This window comes from Salvelinus alpinus, chromosome 4 (genome assembly GCF_045679555.1).
Source record: "Salvelinus alpinus chromosome 4, SLU_Salpinus.1, whole genome shotgun sequence".
In the NCBI taxonomy this organism is placed as follows: domain Eukaryota; kingdom Metazoa; phylum Chordata; class Actinopteri; order Salmoniformes; family Salmonidae; genus Salvelinus; species Salvelinus alpinus.
This window is the reverse complement of record NC_092089.1, coordinates 96,107,026-96,120,680: the sequence shown is the minus strand read 5'-3', so window position 1 is coordinate 96,120,680 and position 13,655 is coordinate 96,107,026. Positions and strand designations below refer to the sequence as shown.

The following is a 13,655-nucleotide window of genomic DNA, read 5'->3' as shown; positions in this document are numbered from 1 at the left end:
TCCCTCAGGTGTTGCTTTATTATTCAGGAATGTATCAAGACCCTCAGAACATGCCTACGATTAACCCTGTTCACTCATCAGTAGGAAAAATATCAGTTTCTTTTAGTCCATTCAATAACAATAGATCTATACGAGCCTTGTTTTAACAGGATGTTGTGTCTATACCTTATGTCATGCCTTTTGGAATGGTTTTATTGATTATGTCTGTTGGAAAAAAGTTTGGATGTTGCCACACACATACCTACTTATTAACAAAATTAATCAAAAGGATCGGTGTGTGCCCCCCCCCTCCTTGTTTGAGGAGAGTGCACAGTTATGAACTTGAAAATGTATTAATTAACCAATTAGGCACATTTGGGCAGTCTTGACACAACATTTTGAACAGAAATGCAATGGTTCGTTGAATCAGTCTAAAACTCTGCACATACACTGCTGCCATCCAGTGGCCATAATCTAAATTGTGCCTAGATTCCTAAGTCATTGGCCTTTTTCTTGCATTTCAAAGATGATTGGAAGAAGAAATAAACACACGTTTCTTTGTTTGTATCTTTTACCAGATCTAATGTGTTATATTCTCCTACATTAATTCCACATTTCCACAAAGTTTAAAGTGTTTTCTTTCAAATGGTACCAAGAATATGCATATCCTTGCTTCAGGTCCTGAGCTACAGGCAGTTATATTTGGGTATGTCATTTTAGGCAAAAATTTAAAAAAAGGGTCCGATCCTTATAAGGAAGTTTCTTATAAAATTATTCATAAATATTATCCTGCCAACCACTATATGAAGAAGTTAACAAAAAAACTACATACATACATACATGCAAATTGTACCTTTTGTAATGACCACTCACAAAGTGTTGCATATTTTTTTGGCATTGTACTCATGTAAGAAAACAGTTTTCCAGGGTGGGGAGAAACCATTAGGCTTGTAGCAGATGGTGTGACATGTGATAGCATAAGATAAGCAATGTGTATGCGTTGGAATGGAATTTAACAGCAGCTTTGTCATTGTCAAAGAGGAGGAGGGACATTTAAGACGTGATGACGTAATGTGTGATATATAAACTAACGTACATGGTATTTTGAGCAGAGCTCTCAAGAATAAACGTCACTGGCCACATCTGCAGTCCTCATGCCTCCTTGCAGCATGCCTAATGCACATTCACGCAGATTAGCAGGGGCCCTGGGCATCTTTCTTTTATGTTTTTCAGTCAGTAGAAAGGCCTCTTTAGTGTCCTAAGTTTTCATAACTGTGACCTTAATTGCCTACCGTCTGTAAGCTGTTAGTGTCTTAATGACCGTTCCACAGGTGCATGTTCATTAATTAATTGTTTATGGTTTATTGAACAAGCATGGGAAACCGTGTTTAAACCCTTTACAATGAAGATCTGTGAAGTTGTTTGGATTTTTACAAATGATCTTTGAGAGACAGGGTCCTGAAAAAGGGAAGTTTATTTTTTCTGAGTTTATATTTTAAGAATTAAATACTCTGCCAACAAAAAAGCTGTTAGAATTATAAATGTGTGTATGTCACTTAAGGTCCCTGTGTAATGTGATATTGTACTCCCTAGCCCAAATGTACTTTGTATATTCTTTACTTGTGTTTCCCCCATGTACTTGTTGTATTGATTTGTTGTTAATTAAAAAGAAAGAAAATAATCAAAAAAATAAAAACAATAAAGATAATTTTTTAAAATAAATGCATAGGTAGAGACAGGTGGGTTGTGTGTGTATGCAGGTGGTGTGGGGGAGAAGGGTCGGGGGTCTAAGACACTCGTTCAAACAGGTGTCACACACACACACACCGTATCCCCAAAGCAATACCATTCTAACAGCCATGGTGCGTTGTCAGACTGCGATGAGACATGGAGTTGCGTGCAGACACCCTTCGAATTCGCAACAATGTTATCCTTAATCCCCTGCGTATGCCAACACCGTGCAATAGTGTATTTTAGAGAGTAACAGTTAGGCCAGCAGCCTATATGTCAGAAGGAAAGGTTAATTTACAAATTTGTGCGTAATGGTATGGTGTTTTATGTACGCTACTTCTAATGAAGTAGCTTCATAGGCCTATGCTTATCATCTTGTGAATGTAGGTCACGGATTGCGTGGAGAAGGATTGTGCTTCCAGTCGTGCTCAAGGGCCGCCCAAAACCCCATGTCAATGACCTTGCCACGGAGCAGAGGGGAAGGGGTCTCCATAGTATATAGAACATAGACATGGGACATAAACGCGCATAGCCCCCGGTCTCCAGGATCCCAATATAATTATTTGTATTGGGTGTGCGCACGTAGCCTACTAGCCTATAGTCATTAGGATAGTAGACATAAGGCGGAATACTACTGTTATAGTAAAGTTACATGGATAAGGTCGTTAATAGTTGACATTATGCACAGATTTTTTTGCAAGGTGTTTGGCTAGGCTACGCAGAACGTTGAAGAAAATTCAGAGGGGAGACTGACAGGGACTCAAACCCAGTTCTCTTCCTATTCAGTGACTATTTGGGAGCCAGGTAGACATGCACTTAAACAAATCCCCTATGTTAATCTCGAAATATCTGAGACCTTACTCTTAAAATTAAATTGAGTTTATTCTCTAAATATTGGCACTTTAAAAAGTTGTTTATTTTCTCTCTCTCTCCACCTAATATTCTTCTGTAATTAAAAAGCCTGCTGGATCTATACCAGCAATGAGCTGTGGTTACTATGAGACCACACACAACTAGTGTGTACAGTACTGATAACTTCTCATTTTGAATTAGGTCATAGGTTCAAATTTTATGAAACACATAGCCTACTATGCAACTGTAGCCTGTATATACAGGTTGGAGTCATTAAAACTTGTTTTTCAACCACTCCTCACATTTCTTGTTAACAAACTATAGTTGTGGCAAGTCGGCTAGCACATCTACTTTGTGCATGACACAAGTAATTTTTCCAACAATTTTTTACAGACTTATTTATTTTTCCAACAACATTTTACAGACTATTATTTCACTTATAATTCACTGTATCACAATTCCAGTGGGTCAGAAGTTTACATACACTAAGTTGACTGTGCCTTTAAACAGCTTGGACAATTCCAGAAAATGATGTCATGGCTTTAGAAGCTTCTGATAGAATAATTGACATCATTTGAGACAATTGGACGTGTACCTGTGGATGTATTTCAAGGCCTATTTACAAACTCAGTGCCTCTTTGCTTGACATCATGGGAAAATCAAAAGAAATCAGCCAAGACCTCATAAAAAAAATTGTAGACCCCCACAAGGTTCATCCTTGGGAGCAATTTCCAGATGCCTGAAGGTACCACGTCCATGTGTACAAACAATAGTACGCAAGTATAAACACTATGGGCCCGACTTCCGACTTAAAACTGTAGTAATTGGAATGTTACCAGCAGCAGACCCTTCATATGCGGATAGCCTAATAAACAAACCTGATTCCAGGCTTCATTCGTTTTCACCATCTCTTTAATAAGATCACATTCAGCCATCAAACATTTGGTGCAGTGATTCACCTTACGCTAGTCACACACAATCAGAATATAAGCACATACAGTTGAAGTCGGAAGTCTACATAAACTAAGTTTAAATGTATTTGGCTAAGGTGTATCACAATTCCTGACATTTTATCCTAGTAGAAATTCCCTGTCTTAGGTCAGTTAGGATCACCACTTTATTTTAAGAATTTGAAATGTCAGAATAATAGAGAATGCTTTATTTCAGCTTTTATTACATTCATCACATTCCCAGTGGGTCAGAAGTTTACATACACTCAATTAGTATTTGGTAGCATTGCCTTTAAATTGTTTAACTCAGGTCAAACATTTCATGTAGCCTTCCACAAGCTTACCACAAAAGAATGAGGTGAATTTTGGCCCATTCCTCCTGACAGAGCTGGTGTAACGGAGTCAGGTTTGTAGGTCTCCTTGCTCGCACATGCTTTTTCAGTTCTGCCCACACATTTTCTATGGGATTGAGGTCAGGGCTTTGTGATGGCCACTCCCAATACCTTGACTTTGTTGTCCTGAAGCCATTTTGCCACAATTTTGGAAGTATGCTTTGGGTCATTGTCCATTTGAAAAACCCATTTGCGACCAAGCTTTAACTTCCTGACTGATGTCTTGAGATGTTGCTTCAATGTATCCACATAATTTTCCTCCCTCATGATGCCATCTATTTTGTGAAGTGCACCAGTTCCTCCTGCAGCAAAGCACACCCACAACATGATACTGCCACCTCCGTGCTCTACGGTTGGGATGGTGTTCTTCGGCTTGCTTTTCTCCAAAAAGTACGATCTTGTCCCCATGTGCAGTTGCAAACCGGTCTGGCTTTTTTATGGCAGTTTTGGAGCAGTGGCTTCCTCCTTGCTGAGCAGCCTTTCAGGTTATGTCGATATAGGACTCGTTTTACTGTTGATATAGATACTTTTGTACCTGTTTCCTCCAGCATCTTCGCATGGTCCTTTGCTGTTGTTCTGGGATTGATTTGCACTTTTCGCACCAAAGTACATTCATCTCTAGGAGACAGAACGCGACTCCTTCCTAAGCGGTATGACGGCTGCGTGGTCCCATGGTGTTTATATTTGCAAACTATTGTTTGTACAGATGAACGTGTACCTTCAGGCATTTGGAAATTGCTCCCAAGGATGAACCAGACTCGTGGAGGTCTACAATACTTTTTCTGAGGTCTTGACTGAGTTCTTTTGATTTTCCCATTAAGTCAAGCAGAGGCACTGAGTTTGAAGGTAGGTCTTGAAATACATCCACAGGTCCACCTCCAATTGACCCATATGTCAGTTAGCCTATCAGAAGCTTGTAAAGCCATGACATTTTCTGGAATTTTCCAAACTTCTGACCCACTGGAATTGTGATACAGATTATTTCACTTAATTCACTGTAAACAATTGTTGGAAAAATTACTTGTGTCATGCACAAAGTAGATGTCCTAACCGACTTGCCAAAACTATAGTTTGTTAACAAGAAATTTGTGGAGTGGTTGGTAAACAAGTTTTAATGGACTCCAACCTAAGTGTATGTAAACTTCCGACTTCAACTGTACATTAAACTTTAAAGACAGACAGATACCACTCTTTCGAGAGTTTATGATACAAATGTTATTGAAAAAAAATTAAATAAAAATAGCAGACTTTTCTCGGAAGCTCCATCCTGCAGAGCTAAAAACCAACAGCTTCTAGACGTCAACCTCGAAGAGCAAAACCTGCCTCCTCTGCACCCACTGAAAGAATGATTCCCAATAGTCTTAAGAGGGGCAATCCGCAATTCGAAAATCCCCCCCCCCAGTACTTGTTTAGGTCAACAGGTGAGGGATGGGGTTGGAGGAACGTACCCACTCAAATTCCTAGACAGAGCTAGGGATGCAGATCATGAGGATCATAGAGGCATTTATAAGTTAAAATATTCAAGAATCAGTGGGCTATATACCATTATGTCCAAAAATTAGAAGTACCAATCCTAGATTGCCCCTTTAAAAAGACTTGTGAATCACCCAGATGAACATCAGTGGCACTGTCAACTATAGCTCATTCACTTAGCTCATTATGAGCCTCATCTTTCAACCGAATCCAAATGAAAAGAAAAACAAAATAATAAAATACCTGAAGTCAGTCAACATCCAACCGTCTCCCACCCTCTTTTTGTAACATAGAAGTATTGTAACAGCATTATTATGAACAACTGTTGGCATTAGGTGAGTTCACCCACTCACAATAAATAATCAACACTGACCTCTTTTGTCCCTGATAGACATGTCCCAAATGGCACCCTATTCCCCATGTAGTGCACTACTTTTGACCAGGGTCCATAGGGCACTAGTCAAAAGAAGGTCACTATGTCGGAAATAGGTGCCATTTGGGATGCAAACACTGTTTAGGGGTGAGAGAGGGACTCAAAATGAACATATCATTATTAATAATCATTCATCCTAATTGTAATTATTACGTGGTTAGTTAGCAATAGCAGCAGAGCGATGTGATTTTAATGGTGGTGTTTCTCCCGGTTGGAGTCAATTCAGAAAGTAAACCTCATTCCAATTCCACATTTTCCTAATTGAAAAGAATTGGAATGTCAGTAAACATCTTGAATTGAAATGGAATCGAGCCCAACACTGGTGTTTGTAAAGGACATTCCCGCTCTTCCTCTTTCTGGTGTAACAGAATAGTAGGGCTGGAATCTATTCAGTGATGAGAAACATTCCAGAATACTGGGCATAGAAATGGAATGAAGAGCCTACTCTGCATTCCTTAGTCTACCTGAAAGACAATCATACAGTATCTGCTCCCCAAATTCCCTATTCTGCATGAGAGATGGCCGTGTCTGTTCTATCTGAATGTTCTGTTGTCCCCTACTGAACAGTGCCCCAAATGACTCAGTGTGTGTGTGATGTTACAAGGGGACGTGGCTGAAGAGGTAGGAGACAGATTCTCCGTTGTGGGTCCTGCGGATGGCCTCTGCCAAGATCATAGAGATGTCAATCACCTAGAGGAGAAACAGATGGTTAATAACACATAATAAACTATGTTCAGGAAACATCCGGAAACATGTCAGACTATTTACCGATGATAAACAGAAAGTGTGCTCTCTCATTTATAGAGTGAACTATTTGAATTATTTTAGCACAAACTTTTCAGATGATATGATTATTCAAACTACTTGCCTTGTCTTAGTTGTTAAACATCACAGTAGCAACAATAGAATTTCAGCTTAAACCACCGTAACATTATTGGACAATATGACAGTCTACTTATGTTGAGGAGAATGACCCTGATATAACCTCTGACCCCTGACCTGTATCTTAGTACAGTGATATAACATTTGACCCCTAACCTGTATCTAAGGACAGTGCTGTGACCCCTGACCTGTATCTAAGGACAGTGCAGTGACCCCTGACCTGTATCTAAGGACAGTGCTGTGACCCCTGACCTGTATCTAAGGACAGTGCTGTGACCCCTGACCTGTATCTAAGGACAGTAATATACCACCCGACCTGTATCTAAGGACAGTAATATACCACCTGACCTGTATCTTAGGACAGTAATATACCACCTGACCTGTATCTAAGGACAGTGCTGTGACCCCTGACCTGTATCTAAGGACAGTGCTGTGACCCCTGACCTGTATCTAAGGACAGTAATATACCACCCGACCTGTATCTAAGGACAGTAATATACCACCCGACCTGTATCTAAGGACAGTAATATACCACCTGACCTGTATCTAAGGACAGTAATATACCACCTGACCTGTATCTAAGGACAGTAATATACCACCTGACCTGTATCTAAGGACAGTAATATACCACCTGACCTGTATCTAAGGACAGTGCTGTGACCCCTGACCTGTATCTTAGGACAATGCTGTGACCCCTGACCTGTATCTAAGGACAGTGCTGTGACCCCTGACCTGTATCTTAGGACAGTGCTGTGACCCCTGACCTGTATCTAAGGACAGTGCTGTGACCCCTGACCTGTATCTTAGGACAATGCTGTGACCCCTGACCTGTATCTAAGGACAGTGCTGTGACCCCTGACCTGTATCTTAGGACAGTGCTGTGACCCCTGACCTGTATCTTAGGACAGTGCTGTGACCCCTGACCTGTATCTTAGGACAGGTCTTCATCTTCTCCTCCTGAGGGATAGTGTTGGTGACGACCACGGCCTCGAAGCAGGCGTTGTTGATGCGTGAGATGGCCGGGCCAGAGAAGATACCATGGGTCAGGATGGCATACACCTTGGTAGCACCAGCTGAGATCAGCCTGAGGGTGGAGGGACAGTATCTCCTCAAAAAACTGTAGGATTATAGCACCTCCAACATTTACCTGTTTGAATACACAGATTTTTGCTGCAAGGACTCTCATTTGCATGAAGGAGAAGTGAAATAGTGGTTGGTATTTGTTTTTGTGTGGTTAAGATTCAGCCCAGACACCCATTGCCTGGGCATAGATACGTGTTAAGGTTAGTCAAGGTCATTAGTTGAGACTTTACTTACTTGTCGGCCGCGTGACAGATAGTACCACAGGTGTCTGCCATGTCATCCACCAAGATGGCCACCCGGTCCGTGACGTCCCCGACCAACACCATGCGATCCACCTCATTGGCCTTCTTTCTCTCTTTGTGGATCAGAGCAAAGTCCACATTGAGCCTGTCCGCTATGGAAGTCACTCTGTCACACAGAACACAGTGTTAAGAGGAAGCCAAGTCACAGAGGCACAACAGTTGGTCCACTGTTATCGTATAAAGATTTGTCAGTGTGAAGGAGCAGTTACACACAAACGTGTGAATCTAAAGTTAATTTCAGCACAGATAAGTTAGAGTTAAAGACATGGCTGAAGGGTAACACCAGTAGAAGAGAGGTGATGTTCTTGAAGCAGTAGCCTGCACACAGTGGTTCCCATATTTACCAAGCATCCTCTCCCCCTGTCTCTTCACCCTCTCTCCATCTTTCTCTGATTAATCAAATTTCTTATTTTGGCCAAAAGCCCTCAGACCAAAATCTTTCTGACTACTCTGTCCTGTCTCACCTCTTGGCACCCCCTGCGTCTGGAGAGACGATAGTGCAGGTCTTCCACTCTGCGATGTTCTCCTTGATCCACTTCAGTACAGCAGGCTCAGCATACAGGTTATCCACCGGGATGTCGAAGAAACCCTGGAGAGTACCAGCGACACACACAGGAGTCAGAGGCTGCCATCTAGCTGTTTCACATCCCAGGAACCATCTCTAGTCATTGTGCCCTTGAGCCAGTCACTTAACCCCTATAGAACTCCATGTGTTTGCTGATTGTGTTGTCTGTTGGATTGGAGGGAGCAAAAGAAGAATTTACATCTCTATAGTCTGGCTGTTTGGTCCTCTACCGCCAGACCCCAGTGTCCTCCCTCCCTCCTCTACCGCCAGACCCCAGTGTCCTCCCTCCCTCCTCTACCGCCAGACCCCAGTGTCCTCCCTCCCTCCTCTACCGCCAGACCCCAGTGTCCTCCCTCCCTCCTCTACCGCCAGACCCCAGTGTCCTCCCTCCCTCCTCTACCGTCAGACCCCAGTGTCCTCCCTCCCTCCTCTACCGCCAGACCCGTGTCCTCCCTCCCTCCTCTACCGCCAGACCCCAGTGTCCTCCCTCCCTCCTCTACCGCCAGACCCCAGTGTCCTCCCTCCCTCCTCTACCGCCAGACCCCAGTGTCCTCCCTCCCTCCTCTACCGCCAGACCCCAGTGTCCTCCCTCCCTCCTCTACCGCCAGACCCCAGTGTCCTCCCTCCTCTACTGCCAGACCCCAGTGTCCTCCCTCCTCTACTGCCAGACCCCAGTGTCCTCCCTCCTCTACTGCCAGACCCCAGTGTCCTCCCTCCTCTACTGCCAGACCCCAGTTCCCTCCTTACTCCTAACCTGGATCTGTGAGGCGTGGAGGTCCATAGTGATGATGTGATCAGCCCCAGACACAGACAGCATGTTAGCCACCAGCTTGGCTGAGATAGGCGCTCGACTCTGCAAGGAAACACACACACCTCATTTGTTCTACTCACATCACATGATATGAGTGGAGTCTTCCATCTTAAAAATTGCTCCGTATTACATTTCCTTCCCAAAGCCACAAGGGGCAGCTGTTAGGCTATTCTAAACTACAGTCACATGTACAACTCAAAGTCAATATCAAACTATTCAGCTCCTTCAAGAAGCCCAAGAAAAGTGATACTGTACAAAAAGTTAATAACAGTATACTTTTGACAGATACATAGTACATGCAATACATTATATTGGGAGGACAAGGACATGCACTGATATAAACCATGAGAGGAATGGAGGCAGGCAGGTGACGGTAACAATACAAACAGAAGCCACAATGACTGCTCACTGCTTAACTTAAATCAGTGGAGAAATCAAAACAAAACCCGGGCATGCTCCCAGTCCCATCCATCTGCTGTGACTGCCTGCTGGAGTCCGTCCACACAGTCAGTGACAGCAACATGAGTGGTAAGATCACACTGGACGTTGATGGGGTGTAATGGCAGGGTTGTGGTCAATTCAATTTCAATTCAGGAAGTACACTGAAATTCCAATGCTTTTGAATTAAAACATTTGGAATTGGAATTTGGTTTAATTTCTAAATTGACTGGAATTAAACCCAACTCTGGTGATGCGGTATAATGGTCGGCGGTGTGACAGTAGAGTAACTAGATGTCTGTCCCTCACCCCCACCTTGTCCTTCTTGTCCTGCCGTGAGTAGGGGAAGCAGGGGATGACGGCTGTGACACGGGAGGCCGAGGCGATCTTACACGCATTGATCATAATCAGCAGCTCCATCAGATTATCATTGATCTCCCCACATCCGCTCTGTACGATGTAGACATCCTCTCCACGTACACTCTCCCCGATCTCAACACTGTTAGGGCCCAGGGGATGGGAGGATGGGGTAAACAACACTCTCCCCGATCTCAACACTGTTAGGGCCCAGGGGATGGGAGGATGGGGTAAACAACACTCTCTCCGATCTCAACACTGTTAGGGCCCAGGGGATGGGAGGATGGGGTAAACAACACTCTCCCCGATCTCAACACTGTTAGGGCCCAGGGGATGGGAGGATGGGGTAAACAACACTCTCCCTGATCTCAACACTGTTAGGGCCCAGGGGATGGGAGGATGGGGTAAACAACACTCTCTCCGATCTCAACACTGTTAGGGCCCAGGGGATGGGAGGATGGGGTAAACAACACTCTCTCCGATCTCAACACTGTTAGGGCCCAGGGGATGGGAGGATGGGGTAAACAACACTCTCCCCGATCTCAACACTGTTAGGGCCCAGGGGATGGGAGGATGGGGTAAACAACACTCTCCCCGATCTCAACACTGTTAGGGCCCAGGGGATGGGAGGATGGGGTAAACAACACTCTCTCCGATCTCAACACTGTTAGGGCCCAGGGGATGGGAGGATGGGGTAAACAACACTCTCCCCGATCTCAACACTGTTAGGGCCCAGGGGATGGGAGGATGGGGTAAACAACACTCTCTCCGATCTCAACACTGTTAGGGCCCAGGGGATGGGAGGATGGGGTAAACAACACTCTCCCTGATCTCAACACTGTTAGGGCCCAGGGGATGGGAGGATGGGGTAAACAACACTCTCCCTGATCTCAACACTGTTAGGGCCCAGGGGATGGGAGGATGGGGTAAACAACACTCTCCCCGATCTCAACACTGTTAGGGCCCAGGGGATGGGAGGATGGGGTAAACAACACTCTCTCCGATCTCAACACTGTTAGGGCCCAGGGGATAGGAGGATGGGGTAAACAACACTCTCTGCTAACACAGCAAGACACTAATGGTGAGGGATATTCATCATGAGACATCGAAAACACAGCCTACAGGTGTTTAGGGCTAGGGGACTTAGAAGTGCAGTGACAAGAGAATATTTCACAGTCGGCTAAATGCAGTGATAATTACTGTATGAGCAAAGTGCTGAACAGCACAGAATGAGAAGTATACAGCTTGATGCATCAGTGTTACGCAAGAAGTTACAATAAACAATTGTTTCACTTTTGCTAGCCTGTAAGGGTTGTCAGCTCTCCCAATATTCAGAAATGAGTTGAAAAATATTGGGAAGTGAAGTTCGCCCAATACGCAACAAACTGTGCGCCAAAATAAACTCCAGTTATGCGTGACTTAAACTACAAGTTCCAAGCACCTTTGCGAGGCAGCATCAAAAGCAGCACGCTAACATAACGTTTCTTAAACATATTTCTCGAACATAAGATTTCAACAGATTAGCTTTCTATACATAAAAAGTTTACACTGACCATGTTTCTTGATTGCTGAATTTCTTGGTGACAACCTTCCCGAGTTCCATCCCAAGACGGTCAGCAATTTTGTGAGACAGTTCCCGATGCGAGCTACCGCTGAATATCTTAATGTTCGGCATTTTTGTATGTTCCAGGGCTCCGTTTTACGGAAGCTAGCTACAATGCTAGTAGCAGCAAATAAGTGATATACGATCTATTAGTTCTAGTGAACTGTTGGAAATCGATCGCTTGTCGATAGATATCATCAAGCTTGATGCGTAGCCTACCTATCCACCATCTTTACCTTCTTCACGCATGCGCCTGTACCTTTTCCTGGTGTTCTTCTTCTTCTTTGGGGTTAAACGGAGGTTGGCATCCAATATATTGCATTACTGCCCCCAACTGGCCTATAATATAGATCCATTAAACTTTGTGATACAAAAGGGGAAAAGGAAAAACAAACAAAACCTTCCAACTAACCCGTCACTCTTTAAAAATCCACTACCCCATTCCACTACTTTGACCCTATCTGCTCCTGTACCCAGCCCAGCCAGCCCAGCCAGCCCAGCCCAGCCAGCACAGTCAGCCCAGCCCAGCCAGCCCAGCCCAGCCAGCCAGCCCAGCCCAGCCCAGCCAGCCCAGCCAGCCGCACCATGCCAACGGCTTGGGAGGACGGGACACCACCAATCAAAACACCCTGTAACTCTTCTGAAGTCAAATCTCGTTCACCAAAACACTTCTCTGCAGCTGCCACCACAACGTCTATTTTCTGTGATTTACATTCTATTTCTGCAGTATGGTTGACATTCATTGTAATGAATGCTAAGAAGCCAACCTTACTGAAACATATATCACTGGTTGGCCTCTTGTCCCTGGTGGCAGGCGCCATCAACAATACACCACCCACTTCACATGACGATGACATCCTTCATACCTATATACATATACTGAACAAAAATATTAATGCAACATGTAAAGTGTTGGTCCCATGTTTCATGATCTGAAATAAAAGATCCCAGATAAGCACAAAAAGCTTATTTCTCTCAAATTTTGTTCACAAATTTGTTTACATCCCTGACAGTGAGCATTTCTCCTTTGCCAAAATAATCCATCCATCTGACAGGTGTGGCATATCAAGAAGCTGATTAAACAGCATGATCATTACACAGGTGCACGTTGTGCTGGAGACAAAAAAATAGCAGTTTTGTCACACAACACAATGCCACAGTTTTGAGGGAGCGTGCAATTGGCATGCTGATTGCAGGAATGTCCACCAGAGCTGTTGCCAGAAAATGGAATGTTTATTTCTCTACCATAAGCCGCCTCCAATGTCATTTTAGAGAATTTGGCAGTACGTCCAACCGGCTTCACAACTGCAGACCACGTGTAATTACGCCAGCCCAGGACCTCCACATACGGCTTCTTCACCTGTGGGATCGTCTGAGACCAGCCACCCGGACAGCTGATGAAACAGAGGAGTATTTCTGTCTGTAATAAAGCCCTTTTGTGGGGAAAAACTCATTTTGATTGGTTGGGCCTGGCTCCCAAGTGGGTGGGCCTATTCCCAGTCATGTGAAATCCATAGATTAGGGCCTAATTAATTTATTTCAATTCAATGATTTCCTTATATGAACTGTAACTCAGTAATATCATTGAAATTGTTGCATGTTGCATTTATATTTTTGATCAGTATACTTAGTTGAATGCACAAGTCCTGTGACAATCCAGAATACTGGTGATCGGCAGTCTGGGTATTTTCTGTGACCCGGATCATTTAACTCAGTTCACCTAAAATAGCTATTCATTTGGCTCCCAAACGGCTCTTTGTTCAATAAGGCTTAGAAATTGAAAACACATCAACAAATTGTCCAT

At 43.8% G+C, this 13,655-nt stretch overlaps 1 protein-coding gene across 3 annotated transcripts; it reads right to left on the bottom strand.

Annotated features, from left to right (window-relative positions):
* Window positions 1-3,456: 3,456 nt before the first annotated feature.
* Window positions 3,457-12,127, bottom strand: LOC139574716 (ribose-phosphate pyrophosphokinase 1-like). 3 transcript variants are annotated; one of them, XM_071399537.1, is made up of 7 exons: window positions 11,802-12,127; window positions 10,201-10,390; window positions 9,397-9,495; window positions 8,542-8,666; window positions 8,010-8,183; window positions 7,617-7,776; window positions 3,457-6,500 (listed from the first exon to the last, which is right to left on the bottom strand). In XM_071399537.1, the coding sequence occupies exons 1-7, from the start codon at window positions 11,921-11,923 to the stop codon at window positions 6,408-6,410; spliced, it is 963 nt and encodes a 320-aa protein (XP_071255638.1). In that variant the 5' UTR covers window positions 11,924-12,127; the 3' UTR covers window positions 3,457-6,407. The 3 variants fall into 3 exon arrangements, with proteins under 3 accessions (XP_071255638.1, XP_071255639.1, XP_071255640.1); XM_071399538.1 differs by having other exon boundaries at window positions 10,207-10,390; XM_071399539.1 differs by lacking the exon at window positions 10,201-10,390 and having other exon boundaries at window positions 11,802-12,125.
* Window positions 12,128-13,655: the final 1,528 nt, after the last annotated feature.